Genomic DNA, 14,817 nt, shown 5'->3' on the forward strand with positions numbered 1-14,817 from the left:
CTCAGAGTCTAGTGCCAAGATGTTCACTGTTGTGTATAATGTAAAGGATACTACTCTGGGGAAAATTTTAACTAAGTCCAAGCTCATCTGAATCTCTAAGACAAGGATCATTAGACATAAAAATCGTCACATCTTTCAACAGCTTACTTCGTTCTGAAACTTGGAAGAATATTTTGATTTTGGACACAGAATTTGGGGAGAATCATCAGATTTTTATGTATTAAAATGTAGATGAGTAACCTTCTTTCTGGTAAAAAAAGTTTCTTTTAGGTTTCTTGGACAACAGGAAGCCACCTGGTTGACAACTTTAGCAACTCATATCTGTGCTGAGAGGCCTGCTCAGATTTGGACACGTGACAGAGTGTGAAATGAGCTGCAGGCTATCAAGAAATAAACTAGAAAGCACACTAGTATCCCATTCTCTAAAGTTACAGCCAAAACATCTCACTCCAGAAGGTACCCTCTCCCGTGCACACCTCTTTCACATTGAACAATAGGTATTTGACCTTTTACTGCAGCGATAACACATCCCCGTAGATTTAGTGACTTAGAACACCACCAGGTTGACCATCTCATGATGCTGGAGTCCTGGCCCTGCTGTCATGGTGCCAAAGCAAAGACTCTGGTAGAGCTGTGTGCTTTGAATGGTCCTGCTGTGGAGAACTCACTTTTCCATCCTTTCTAGAACAGCTTCTAGGGATATGCATTCCTGGATGATGGCCTCCTCTTTGTTTCAAAGATAGCATGGACCATCTTCTGTGACCATTTCTCCTTCCCACCAGAGCCAGGGGAGATTCCCCACCTCCAAGGATCCATCTGGATAATCTAGGGTAATCTCAAGGTTCTTAGCCTTCACGTGTCCCCATTTACCGTGTAACAGGCTATAATCAGGGGTTCTGGAAATTAGCATGTAGGCATATTTGTGGAATCATATTTTCTGGTACACTGTGGCCATAGCCAATACTTTTCTGGAGTTAGTCTTCTGTGTGTAACATTTACAAACTGGCAAGTATACTTTTAGTTACATAATGTTTCTTCATTAATGGAAGGTATATAAAATGGCAAATAAAAGAGAGCTGTCTGAGGTGGACAGATGCCTATAGAATATCTGGACAGTAGACAATCCCATAGATGATTGGTAAGCAATGCTATAATTTTCGAAAGTCCTGAGGTTGGGCTACATCTGAACGTCTTATATCAGCAAAGCCCACACTGAGAGTGTTCCTAGATTCACTGGCTAGCAGTCCCTCTCAGTAAGTCTATTAAAGGCCAACATTTGTCATTCTTACTTGAATCTGTCAGGCGAAGGGATTATTAGCTTCTCCTACATTGGAAAGGAGTTCTGGAAAGTCCTTCCTGCCTCATCTGTGGACTTTTTGTGGTAGCTCATGGTGGAAATGGCTCTAATCGCTGGTCACTGGCCATACAGAATCCGGGTTCCATCTAGAGAGCCATTATTTCCAGCCGTTATTACTGACTTCTGGATGCTCTTCCCATAGTTGTTCCAACAAAACATTATCAGCTTTCCGTATGGCTGACCGAATCTGATCCAGTTTATGGAATTTCTGACTATGTTTAATGTCTCTTCACTTCATTTTACCTCTGTGGTTCTTTAGTGACTCAAACATACGGTTTAACTAGGTAACTTTCCTAGATGCTCTGTCTCATAGCAGAGCAGCATCATGGCTGCTATAAAGTTTTTTTCTGAAGACTGAATCCTTGGTCTCTGTAGATACTAACATTGGGGTGTATATGACACTGACTTAGATCTCACAGAATCATGCACCAGAGACCACTATAGATTTGTAACATTGCTAATCCAGATAGGGTTAGCTGGCTGCTTCATGTGACATGACCTGTTTTGATTGTGTGTGTGTGTGTGTGTGTGTGTGTGTGTGTGTGTGTGTGTGTGTATCTACATGTAGGATGTGTGTATGAGTGTAAGTATTCTCGGAGGTCAGGAGCATCAGATCATACTGGAGCTAGAGTTACAAGTGACTGTGAGCTACCTGATTTGGATGCTAGGAAATGAACTTGTAAAAGCAGTATGTGGTGCTAATCACTAATTCATCTTTCCAACCCTTATATTTCTTCAGCTTTGTATTAAAATTTGTCTCTTTGTAAGTTATATATGACTCTTCAAGAAGCACCCACAATGAACAGGCTTATGAAAGCATTTGCTTTTGCAAAATTGTGAGTTGAGATTTCTCCGTGTTGAGATCTGACCTCTTCTGCTTATCTAGCCTCGGCACTTCTGAATACAGACTGAGGACTCAGCAAGTTAAGCTTGCAAGGCCAGCACTTCACACTCCAACTTTAGCAGAGATCAGAACTTTATATGGTTTTTTTTTTAATGATGAAGGTGAGTGATTGTGACAGTCTCAGCTATTGTCAATGTAGACACAAAAATAGAACTACTCTTAAGGGACCTGCAACCACAGTGCATAAAATATATTTCTTTAAAAATTCCCCAAAGTGTTACCTCTAGTCACTGCTTGGGAAATGGTTTCTAGGAAGGACATATCTCAAGTAATTGTATATGTTACAATTCATAACACATCACATACTTTACAATACAGTGTTTCATGTACTCCTGTAAGTATGAAAGTTCAAAGAGGGTTTCCAGAGGGAAAATGACTCATTAAAATAGCAAACAGAACTGGATGTGAGATAGTGTTTCAGGGGATACTGTCTTCTTTCCAGAGAATGTTAAGTACTGATTTCTTTCAGAAAGCAGGTGCTTGATTTACTTATGTTGGGACTTCTAGAGGCCAAGTTGGGTTACTCTACAGTATAGCCCCTGTAAGGGCTAGAATGGGTATATCAACAATAAAGACATCAGCAAGCTATAATGATGAGCTCTCTTAAAGTTTAATTGCTATGTTCTAGGACTCAGGCTTTGAAGAATCTTCTGCCTTAGTAACAGAAGAATTGAGGCAAGAAAAATCTGTTCCATGGACATTAGAAACTAAGAAAAGAAGAAGCCAAGAAGGACGGAATGGAGGAAAGAAGGAAAGTCACTAGAAGCTGAATATAGTATTTCCATGCTATGCCAGAACCTCAAACAGCAAAGCTTAAAATCCATAAGAGCTCATGATGACTCAGCAGGTGATGGTGTCTGCCACCAAGTCTGACAACCTGAGTTTGATCCTAGACTCACATGGTGGAAGGAGAGAACCAGCTCTTGAAATACATGACCTCTACATGTATGTCTTTGTACACATGCATGTGCAGGTACACACACGCTCACACACACACACACGCACACGCACACGCACAAATGTAATAATAATAAAAGGTTCTGATGATTAATCTTTGGTGTAAAGCTGACTAGATTGAGAATCATCTAGGAGACACACCCCTGGGCTGTCTGTGAGGATGTTTCCAGAGAGGTTTACCAGAGGAAGGAAGACTGTAAATGTGGCTTGCACCATTCCATGTACAAGGGTCAGTACCAGAGTGAAGGAAGGAAGCTAGCTGAGTGTCAACAGCCATTTCTCCTTGCTTCCTGACTGAAGATGAAATGTGATCCTTAGTCTCACGCTTCCATTGTAACACCCCCTCACCACACTAAAGGGGACCCTTAAACTGAGCAGGAATCAATCCTTCTGGAAGGTGCCCTTTATGAGTGTCACAGCAATGAGAGAAACAACTATTATAAAAGTTATCAGAAGAGAGAATTCCTTTAAAGACCTAGAAAATATGTGAAAGAGATTGTTTATTCTAGAGGAAGAGCTATGTGGCTTGGTCTTCAGAGTTCTAGTCTCCTTTGTCATTCTAAAACATTTTTTAGTGCAGAAATAAGCAAAAATACAGGTTTTCTGATTTAAAAGCACCCTTAAGCAGTTTATTCTGTTTTTCTCAGAAGCTGCTTTCAGAAACAGCAGACTGATTACTACAGTATTCTTTAGCCTGTTGGAATGTAAGAGCTAAAGCTGCGTTTGGTTTTGGCTGTTGTAGGAGTATGTCCTTAATTTTAGCAATTGCTCCAGGAATCAGATTGCAATTTCACAGATAATCAGCTGAGAGGAACAAAGGGATATTTTCAATGCTGTTTATTTCTTGGTGAAATTTTTGACCTGAAAACAGTTTCCTTTGGTATTTTCTTGAAGTCAATGTTCGTCTCCTTACTGTCTGGCCCAGATTTCTGGCTTTCTAGGGAGATGGGAGTAATGGGCAACTTCTACTTGCATTATTTTTTAGTCTTACATGGCTGGCAATGGTGGAAATTTGGACTGCTTAGCATTGCACAGGTTACTGTTTCTGTCTAAGTCTCCAATGGTTCCAGAAACTATTAAAAAAAAAACAGGAGGTAATGAGAAGTGATTGTGGATTCTTTTCTAAGCTTTTCCTAAAATAGTGGTGGCATGTAGGCTTCACCTATCACCCCTGCAGGCTCCCTCAAAGCCCTGTCACTCTGCTATTTTGGGACACTACTCATCATTTCAAAATTGTGAGCAATGAATTTAGTTAAACTCTTTTTTTTTCACTTACGTTAAGAGGTGGTGAGAAAATGTTTCTCACAAGCTATATAAAAATCAAGCCATGATTCTTGTAGGTTTAATGTTTTTTTTAATAACTTATGCATCGTTGTGTAGAGATATTTCTTAGAGGTGATGCTGAAATCAAGAGAGCAAAATATTTGTGGACAATAGTCCCAGGTAGACTGCACCTAAGAATCTCTGGTGCTTCTGGGTGAAGAGGCTCTCAGACAGAGCTGTACAATATGATATTCTCCTTTCACTTTTAACCTTTATATTTCTGTATTGTTTGAATTTTTTTTAAGGCAGGGTCTGCTATACCCACAGCGAGATTCAAACCTACTTGAGAGTAGTCGAGTTGAGGATGACTTTGAACTTCTGACTCTCCTACCTCTATTTCCCAAGTGTTAAGATTCCACAAATGCATCACCATACCAGATTTAGGCCATGATGGAGATAGAGCACAGGACATGCATGCTAGGCAAGTGCTCTGTCAACTGAATCACACTTCCAGCTCCAGACCCTCTATTATATGAAATTGTATAATGATAATATTTTCACTTACTACATGTAACTTTTTCTTTCTGAAAGGTATAAGTCAAAGAAGAAAGAACTTTCTGAGAATTAGAATTTGTTTGAAGGACTGTCAATCAAGTCAGTCATCTGTCCTGGTACTGATAAGCCAACGGGCAAACCTCACACCCAACAGAACCCACAGAAGCTCTCCAGAAAAGGTGGTTCTTGGGTCTGTAGGTCCCACTGAATACATTCAGTTATGAATCGGAGGTGCCGAACCCTACCTGCTGGCCCAGTATGATTTATACAGATTTGTATATCTTTCGCACCATAAGGGGATCATTTCCCAAGTGTGATGGTCTGAGCGAGAAATGTCTCCCAGAGGTTCATGTGTTTTAACTCTGGTCCCTGGCTAGTGGTCCTGTTTGGGAAGGTTGTGAATCCTTAGTTCCTAAAGTTTAGGAAGTAGAGCCATGTGATTGGGGTGGGCATCTTTGAGATATTATAGCCTGTTCCTACTTCTTGTTCACTCTGTACCTATGTGCAATGTGACCACCTGGCTTCCCTTTGTACTATCTGCCCTGCCATGATGGACCCTCCTAGAATTTTAAGTCAAAATAAGCCATTCATTCCCAAAGCTTATTGTATTTCAGCAGTGAGAAGGGTAACCAACTCACCAAATTTAGGAAACTGACCTAATTAGTCATTCTCAGTCAATTAGAGGATTTTCATAAGCAAAGAAGCAAATTAAACATTCACTATTTAGTTCAGCATCAAAAGGAGTTGCTTATTAATGTCATCAGTGGTGAAAGGTCAGTGACAAGACTCCAGCCTGTGAGGATGGGTTTAATTGAAATTCCAAGTAAAGGGAACATATTTTATATTAGTCACTAAGAGCATGTACATGCCTGTGCATCACATTGTGAAGATGACTGTATGTATAAGTATAATTTGTTACTCTCTATTTTTTGCTGTGTTTAACTTTGGGTTTATCTTGAAATTTTATATACACAATTTATACATAATATATTTTAAATAAAAGTAACTGTGCTGGTTATCTTTTGAGTATATTTCTAACTCTGGATTGACAGAAGCCATTTAGGAATGGCTCTGGCAAGCAATGAGTTTCCTGGAGATGGCCAACTGTTTTGCATGGCTGTGATGGGTGAACTCTGGACAGACACAGCCCCAGAGACTACATCCCTGGATTGCTTCTTGCTGCTGATATGACACTATTATATTGCTTAATGATTTCTGGGCATCAGCCCACCCTATTGGGCAGATTTCCCGAAGATCAACATGAAGATGAACTTTCATGAGTTAATACTGTTTAGATGAATTAATGACTTTATGGAATTCCTGTTTTGACTCAAATAATTTTAGAAAGAAAGTTTAAGGAGATGGTTTTAGCTGTTTTGCAAGAAAGATGAAATACAGTTGGAATTGAAAAATAGAATGTGCTCTCTCCTCATAAAATAGTGAGTAAAGACTACATAAAGAATACAATGCACTCTCATAAATTACCCTAGAAGAGAAAAAGGTTTGGGACAGATTTGTGATCAAGGAAAAATATTCATTCTAGGTCAGATCCAAGGATGAAGCCACAGGTGTGCACTATGATAAAGCAAGGCCATGTGAAACTATTGCTTTGAACTTATAATGAGCTGACAGAATGAAATATTGCTTTGAACTTACTATCAACATCCTTCTGTAACTCCCCTTTTGTGTAACATTTTATCTATGAGGTAATTTCATTAAAAAACTTTTGTCTAAGAACATTTAAAAAGGCCGAGAGAAGAAATAAAGTGTGGCTTTTGGGGATCTGCTCCATCCACCAAATGTATATATGTATATATGTCTAACAGTCTATATGTATGTACATACATATGTATATAGGTATATGTGTATTTATATAAGTATAAGTATACATGTGTACTTGTGAACTTGATGAAATAGGTGGTTGGGCCGAGAGAGGGAGAGGGAGACGGAGAGGGAGAGGGAAAGAGAGAGAGAGAGAGAGAGAGAGAGAGAGAGAGAGAGAGAGAGAGAGAGAGAGACTGACTTATTCTTTCAGGACTAGAAGGCAGGGTAGGAAGGGTTTCGGATTTGATGATAGCCCTGAGATTGTATGATGTTTATTTAAAGTTCATGACTGTTTTACATTTTCCAACATTCTTCCCAGGGTTTGGAATTTCTCATTACCTTAGACAAAACAATCAACCAACAAACAAACAACTCATCTCTTTCATCTTGTTCAGATTTCCCCAGGTGGAAAAATGGCTGAGCTCCATGGTGTTGCCCAAGCTTGGGCAGAGAAAGGTGGCTTCACTCACAACCACCCCCTTCTCCAGCCCCCACAGCTGACTCCTGCTGTAAAACCCATGTAGGTCCATAACAAAGCTTTCCTGTGAGTCTTTGACCAGATGTTATAGCAAGTCTCTCTGAAAAACTTTAAATTCTAGGCAGTTAGTCCTTTCTTCAAACGAAGCAAGGAAGGATGTTGTCCCTGGATGATGAGCTTTGAATGTTTCATTAGGAGCTCTTCCATTCAAAGGATCTTGGGTTGATTTATGAAATATTGCACAGCCTGGTATCATTCTGTTATTCCGGTTTTCTCTTCTCCCATGGAACTCACAGTGGGAAATTCTTTGGATCTTGCAACCGTGAATTAGTGTGCTTAGTAGAAAGCATAGGGAGTTTGCTTCATTGTCAGAATCGCCACTGTGATGATACCTCAGCCCATGAGTTCTCCCTATACTGTGCTCCCTGATTACTGAGGTTCAATGGAGGAGGCGTGCTGACTTCCACTGGTTTGTTGAAGCAAATATGAGGATTTTGACTAATTAGAAGGCTCTATAAATATGTTTAATATTAGAAAAATTGTATGTGTCTCAGCACCACAGGGTGTGAGCTTGTCATGTACTCTGCTAAGTGGCATCTACAGATAGGGGCCTATGCAAGAGCTCATTAGAAGAAAAAGATTTGGAGTCAGATCAATTTAGTTTCAGATTTTGTCTGTCACAGATTAGCTAAATGACCTTGGTCATGTTAATGGGACATGCTGGGAATCAGTAACATGGAGATCACAATACTATCTGACTAATTGATGTTGCTAAGATAATCACATAAGGAGCAAGTTTCATTCAATTCCAGGAATAGGATAATTAATGACATTCTTTTTTTCCTGCCTTATCATTAGATTTACTTGGTTGGAATATTTCATTTAAGTAGCATCTTACTACCATGACAGTAGTGTTTCTCTCCGATAAAAAGCTTCTATCGATTTTACTGAGATGGCAGAGGTGGGCATCATAAAGAGCTGTTTGCACCCAGTGTGCCACCACTTTCTTCTTACAAGTATATATAAGTAGTTTTCACTTTGTGAGATACTTGTCCAAAATAGTGAACTTTGTGGTGAGTGAGTTGGTTTTCTCATAAACTATATACTGTTCTGACAGTGTCATGCTGATTCCTTGACTCAGAGAGACCACATTTGCTCAGGACTACCTTGGGTCTTAGAGGGAAGTTAACTTTGCTTCAAATGCTGCTCCAGATACTCCAGTCCTATATGAAATGCCCTGTTAGTCTTGTGAGACTTAATCATAAACCCATCTAAAACCTCAGCAAACTTCTTGGCTTGTTTGAGGTGATTTACTACAGGAATCTCACACAACGCAGAACAGATGGCATATTTTGTGCCTTAAGCAATGTAGCTCCCTTCTGCCCAATCTGCACTCCCTCCCCTAGTTTAGGAACTACTATAAGCTTTCCCTGCTTGTCCCCAGTGTGGGTATTCTTCTATGCCCATCTGCTTTTGGGATTGGCTACAGCAGCATCAATAATATTGAATAGGATTAGATAAATTTAGTGGTAACGATAGCATAGAAACTTCCAAGTACTTTCAGGAGATGAGATGGTCAATGATTCTCAGCAGCCAAGAGACAGAAAGCTTAGCAGCACAGCATGAGTCCAGGAACATAGTTAGTGTATGATTTGTTCACAGGAAGGGAACATGCATTACCCTGCAGACTAGAGTCTCTACGACATGTTTTCCTTAGACTCAGGCAGTATCTGTTGAATTTAAATTGCCACTTAATTTGGTACATTTCACCTCCAGCTGTGAATTCGTCCACTCATGAAAAGGTAATTTCTTTTTCAACATTGTAGAAAATAGTATATTAGTATATTTTCATATACTTACTGTTCATTTTTGAATATAGGAATAAGTCTTCTGTCTCTTTTTGTTTCTCTGTTTCTCTGTCTCTGTGTCTCTCTCTGTGTCTGTCTCTGTCTGTCTGTCTGTCTCTCTGTGTGTGTGTGCGTGTGTGTTTGTGAGTATGTTTGTGCACGTGTGCAGTGTGTTTATATGCACATAGATATGTGTGGATGTGTGTGTGGAGGCTAGACTACAACTTCAGATGTCATTCATTCCTCAAGCAATCCTTTTGAGATGGATTCCTCATGGCCTGGAACTTCCAAATAAGGTAGGGTAGCTGGCTATCATGTTCAGGGGATCTGTCTGCCTCTCCCCAAGTGCTGGAATGATAAATCCATGCTGCCAAACTTAGCTTCAAAAATGTGTGCTCTCAGGAATGAACTTAGGTCCTTGTGCTCTCAAGGAAGGCGCTCCCCAAGCCCTGGGTTTATTTTAAGTCAAACACAGTCTCTGTCAGTGTGGGACATGAGGCTGAGGAAGTGAAACTGGGTTATGCAGACATGAAACTCTCTCCCAAAGAACAGATTTAATTCCTCTGTAAGTCATTGGTATTAACATCTTTAGATCATTTGAATACTGTTGATCAAGACTGAGTCATAAGTTTGGATTGCCAAGGAAAGCATTTCTAACTTGAACAGTGTTCTACACATAGATCTGAAATTTTGGTTAACTCTATCAGTTTTGCAATAATAGGGAAATATGATTTAGGCTGTAAAGTGGTTTGGAGTATAATCAGGCAGAGAAAGGTACTTTCAAGCAAGGATCTTTCAACAGCTGCATTTAACAATTCAAACTCTCTAGCTACATTTAACCCAAAGCACGGATTATATGATCTCAGACACAGTTGAGTCTCAGAACTGTCACCCAAACAAAAGATAAATTAATGCTTATAAGGTGTTCATAGCCAGCACAGTGGAAGAAAACAGGAGCAAACATCATTCTAGTGTCCTATTTGGTAATATGTTATTCTTAACTTAAAAACACTATCTTCTTTCTACCTACCAAAAGTAGAGTGAAAATGTTCCTATGTTGAGAGAAAGGAGGGGAGCACACTATTTGAAAATGGCAGCTACCCAAAGGATGATTGTGTAGCCAGCTTTCTTTTGAAAGAGTTCAGGGAAGGGATATGAGGGCAAAGGCAAGAAGGGTGGTCAGCTACACTGTTAGTGTCATGTAGATTTTGATGAAGATGCCAGAAATGTCTACAGGAGGAAAACAGTGGCCTCTGTAGTAAATTGTGCTAAGTAAACTGGCCACATAGCAGATGGATTAGGTTCATTATCTCTCACCGTGCACAGAAGTAATCTCAAAATGGAGTGAAGACCTTAACATAAGAATGGAAACATATAGCAGAGTGTAGAGGAAACTCTTCTGATGGACACAGGGTAGGACTTTCTGAGTCCTTCAACAGCAAAAGAGAGAGAACTGAAAAGCTGCAAATGATGTCACGTGAAATTAGAAGCTTCTTCATAGGAGAGGAAACAACAAGTGGAGAGGCATCCTATAGAAGAGAAAGTCTGCCAACACCTTTGACAGAGGTTTAGTTCCCAAATATAAAAAGAGCTAAAAATCTAAAAAAACCCTCATCAAGTAATCCACAAGGGAAATCAGTATAGAGATTCCTTAAAAACCAAAATCAAAACCAAACCAAACTAATCAACTAACTAATCAACTAAACAAAAAACCCAAAAACTCAAAGAGTTACCTCATGAACGAGCTGCACCAATCTGGGGCTACACCTGAAGGACTAGTGGCATAGCACAGAGATACCTACACGTGTACTATTCACAGTCACATTATGGAATCCGCTCAGTTGTCTGTTGACAGACTATGAATATATATGCACACACATATGGAGATATAGATAGATATGGTCTAACAAGATGGGAAGAGGGGTCAGGAGAATGATATTGAGACTCATCACTTCATATAATGTATATACATCAAGAAGAATTAAAAAGAGAGGATCAAGATGAATAAGGTAGGACATCATGAAGTTTAAACACCCATTCATGTTTCTGATAATTTTAGCTTTTATTGGTAATTTACCAGGTTAAATAAGTAGTTGCCCCAACTAGATCATCAACTGTTTTAACTTTATAAGTCAGTATCATTTCTGTAATAATATCTGTTACATATCTCCTTCCTGTTGCACATCGCTATGGAAAAAATTCTACCCCAACCTTCTCTATCCTTCTTTAGAATGGAGGGAGGACAGAAAGAATATAGGAAGTATGATGGCTGAGAATAAGGCTAGAAAAATACAGGATGAAAGTTTTGTGTTAGGTTTTAGAAATCTCTAGATAGGAGGAGCCAATGCACGTGTGTGTGTGTGTGTGTGTGTGTGTGTGTGTGTGTGTGTGTGTGTGTGTGCATGGGCATGGGCATGTGCTTGTGCATGTGTGTTCTTATGTGTTTGGGGCACATTTGTGTATGTACGCCTGTTAGGATCAAGGTTGACTTGGGATGTCTTTCTTGATCACCTCAACTTATATATTGAATCAGGGTCTCATCCTTGAACCCAGATTTTTTAGATTCAGCTCTAGCTAGGTCCCCTTGTTTCTGCATCTTGCTTGGAGATTATAGGCTGCCTGCCATGCATACTGGCTTTTATGTGAGTGCAAGGAATCCAAACTCTGGATGTCAGGGGTGCAAGCCTAGTATTTAAGTCACCGAGACATCTCCATAGTTCTACACTCAAGTCTTCTCCAGAAGTAGACTGAGTTTTCAGCAATTGATCTGTGAGCTAACTCTGTAACAGCAGTACATTTTAAAGGTCTGCACCTGAAGACACTGAGGGCAGGGTAGCTTGGTGAGATCAAAGGCAGATCACTGTAATTGTTAGTGAATGTATCTGCAATGATTTCAGTATGAGATTGTTAAGCATTAATGGTAGCAGAGCAGGCTACATAGCTCAGGGTAGAAAGCTAGATTGTCTGCTCTGGGGTCAGATGAGGGTCTGGTTCTTCTGCTAAAGCTAGCTTCAATTTTCTTATGCATTTTTTTCTGTGATTTCTCATTTCTAAAATTCTGCCAATGCAAGTCTAGTGGATTGAGGTCAGCTGCTGGCCTGAAAACCTAGTCAAGGTGGAATCATTTTGTTGCTGTAAGAAAACATTTTTCTAAGTGACATATGAACAATTTACAAATAAATCTTTGGAAAAATTTCTTGTAAATTTCTTACATAGGTTTCTTTACCATATACAAGTGTAAAGTCAAAATAAATAGGCCAACACACATACACACACACACACACAAGCACACACACAAGCGCACACACACACAAGCACACACACACAAGAACACACACACACACACACACACACACACACACTCCATGAAAACTAACCATGACAGTAGTTCCCAAAACCCTTTCTTTTCAATAGAATGATTAAAAGTTTGTTTCTCCTGCTCTGTTTTCTTCAAGCACTATGCCAGATTCATTCTTCATTTTGGTTTCTGACTGGCTTCATGGTTAGCTAGATCAGCTCAGCACAACAAACATACCCACAGCATCCTTTTACCCATGTATCACAGTGGAACACAACATTTGAAACTAAGACTGTCAATAAGTAATTCACTCCTTACCTTGTCGGAAGGTTTGAAAGGATTTCCTTGCCCACTAATTCCACCGCTGATACTAAATCCAAGCCCAGGGTTCTTTTCTATTCTCACACAGAACTAAGAAGAAACAAACAAAAAAGCACAAAAAGTCACCAACTAGCCATTACAACTAAATATTTTCCAACAAGGTTTGCAATTCACTCATGTTTCTAGTGAGCCCATCTTGATCTGGTGTAAACACCACAAGCGTCATTAAAGGGGTAATGTCTTTCTATGCCTCTATATGTCAGAAACTGGCTTTAGATGCCCAGTAAGCCTCATGAGCATACTTGGGGGCTGAGGCAGTATCTGTCATTGTATACACATGTCAAGACTACTTAGAAAAGACTGTACAGACAAGTGAGAGAAAACAGAGATGGCAATTTAAAAATAGTCGTGGAGAACACCTTTGGAAAGCCTGGTAGCATTTAGGGATGTTAGAACTTTTCATTTGAGAAAGGATCCATGAATAAAGGGGCTTGAAATGGAAGCAAAGCACTGAGAGAAAAGGGCTCTGAGTTTTGTAGCAGCTGCTGAGGTGGGAGAGGAAGGAAAACCTTAAGGTCACGAGGTTAGAGACATGAGACATGAGAGGTTAGAGGTCCATGAGACAGAGACGGGACAGGAACAGTGCTCAGGGCTGTGGAGCATCATTGGTCTAGCATCTATGCTATTACTCTCTTAGGCATCAGACAGTTTTAGATGGATGGCCTATGGTGGGCAGAGGTTGCAATGCAGTGGAACGGGTGTTTATGTTAATGTAGACTATAGAAGGAGTGTCTGAAGACAGGAAGCTAGCAAAATGGCATCAGGAAACCTCAACAGATGAGGGCATCTGAGCTGAGGACAAGTTGCAAGTGAGGGACAATGCTGGCTTTGCATATAGTGTAGGAAAGGGTGGCCCCAGATGATAACAGCCTTGTGACTAAGAGGTAGCATTCTGTTGCTAAATGAAGAGAAAAGAGATTCATAAATGATAGGTACAGAGCAAGCTCTGTGGTATTAGACAGCAGCAGTGAAGTGACTGACAGGTCAAGGAAAAAAAATTGCTGGGCTACACACTGGCATGTGCTTTGCATTTAAATAAACACACAGAAGAAAAGTTCTTAAAGATGATTGAATGACTGGCTGATTAAGCAACTTTGTGCCTCTGGCTAGTACTCATCCACTCTCTTAACCTGTTAAACTCCAATGCCCAAAGCACTCTCTTTCTATTTTAAACACATCTCTAGTCGCTCCTCCTACATGGTGTAAGATAAGCAGGAATCACATTTCATACTTAATTAAGATGTACTTTAGTTGCCAGACAACAGATGAACTAAGTTTACTTAGAGGCACCAACCTTACTATATTGTTCTTGTTCCTAAAATGACATCTAACTGTCTTGTGATTCACTTGCAACACAAGGGCAAAAAAAAAAAATCATTCACTAGTGTGATTTATATTTTCAACTCGCCAGTCAGTAATTTCTAAATTATAAGTAAGTGCAATTGCAAAGAACCCTTTTCATATTGTCCCTTAAAGGAACACTTAATCGCAACTTTGTCAAATGTTCTAGATTTGTTAAAACTAGTTTTATAGGGTTGCAAAAATTAGCTAATAATAGTTTATAATTTACGTGACTCACAGCTTATGAGTATGAATATGAAACAGCTTGATGTAGCTGGAGGGAATATTTTAGCTGTATTTTATGTAGCACTTTGCCTCTTTATTACTATTTATGAATTAGAAAACGACAGAAAAGCATTCCATGCATTTGTATGTGCCTACAGATGCATGCATTTCCCCTCATTTGTGAATCTTAGATTTTTAAGTGACACATAAAGTCATGTATATACATATGACACAGGGTAGACGCAGAATGACCTAAAGCAGTGGTTCTCAACCTGTGTGTCATGACCCCTTTCACAGGGGTCACCTAAGACCACCAGAAACACCATGAAAACAGATTTTACATTGTGATTCATAACAGTAGCAAAACTTCATATAGGAAGTAGCAAC

At 39.7% G+C, this 14,817-nt stretch overlaps 1 protein-coding gene across 13 annotated transcripts in view; it reads right to left on the bottom strand.

Annotated features, from left to right (window-relative positions):
- Positions 1 to 14,817, bottom strand: part of Lrrc7 (leucine rich repeat containing 7) — a 501,827-nt gene that overhangs the window by 28,753 nt on the left and 458,257 nt on the right. For all 13 annotated transcript variants that reach the window (XM_063281188.1, XM_063281182.1, XM_063281185.1 and 10 more), the window contains one exon: positions 12,802 to 12,894. In XM_063281188.1, coding sequence (XP_063137258.1) covers positions 12,802 to 12,894 — 93 coding nt within the window. The remainder of the gene's footprint in view (positions 1 to 12,801; positions 12,895 to 14,817) is intronic.

The sequence above is a fragment of the Rattus norvegicus genome, chromosome 2 (assembly GCF_036323735.1).
Source record: "Rattus norvegicus strain BN/NHsdMcwi chromosome 2, GRCr8, whole genome shotgun sequence".
In the NCBI taxonomy this organism is placed as follows: domain Eukaryota; kingdom Metazoa; phylum Chordata; class Mammalia; order Rodentia; family Muridae; genus Rattus; species Rattus norvegicus.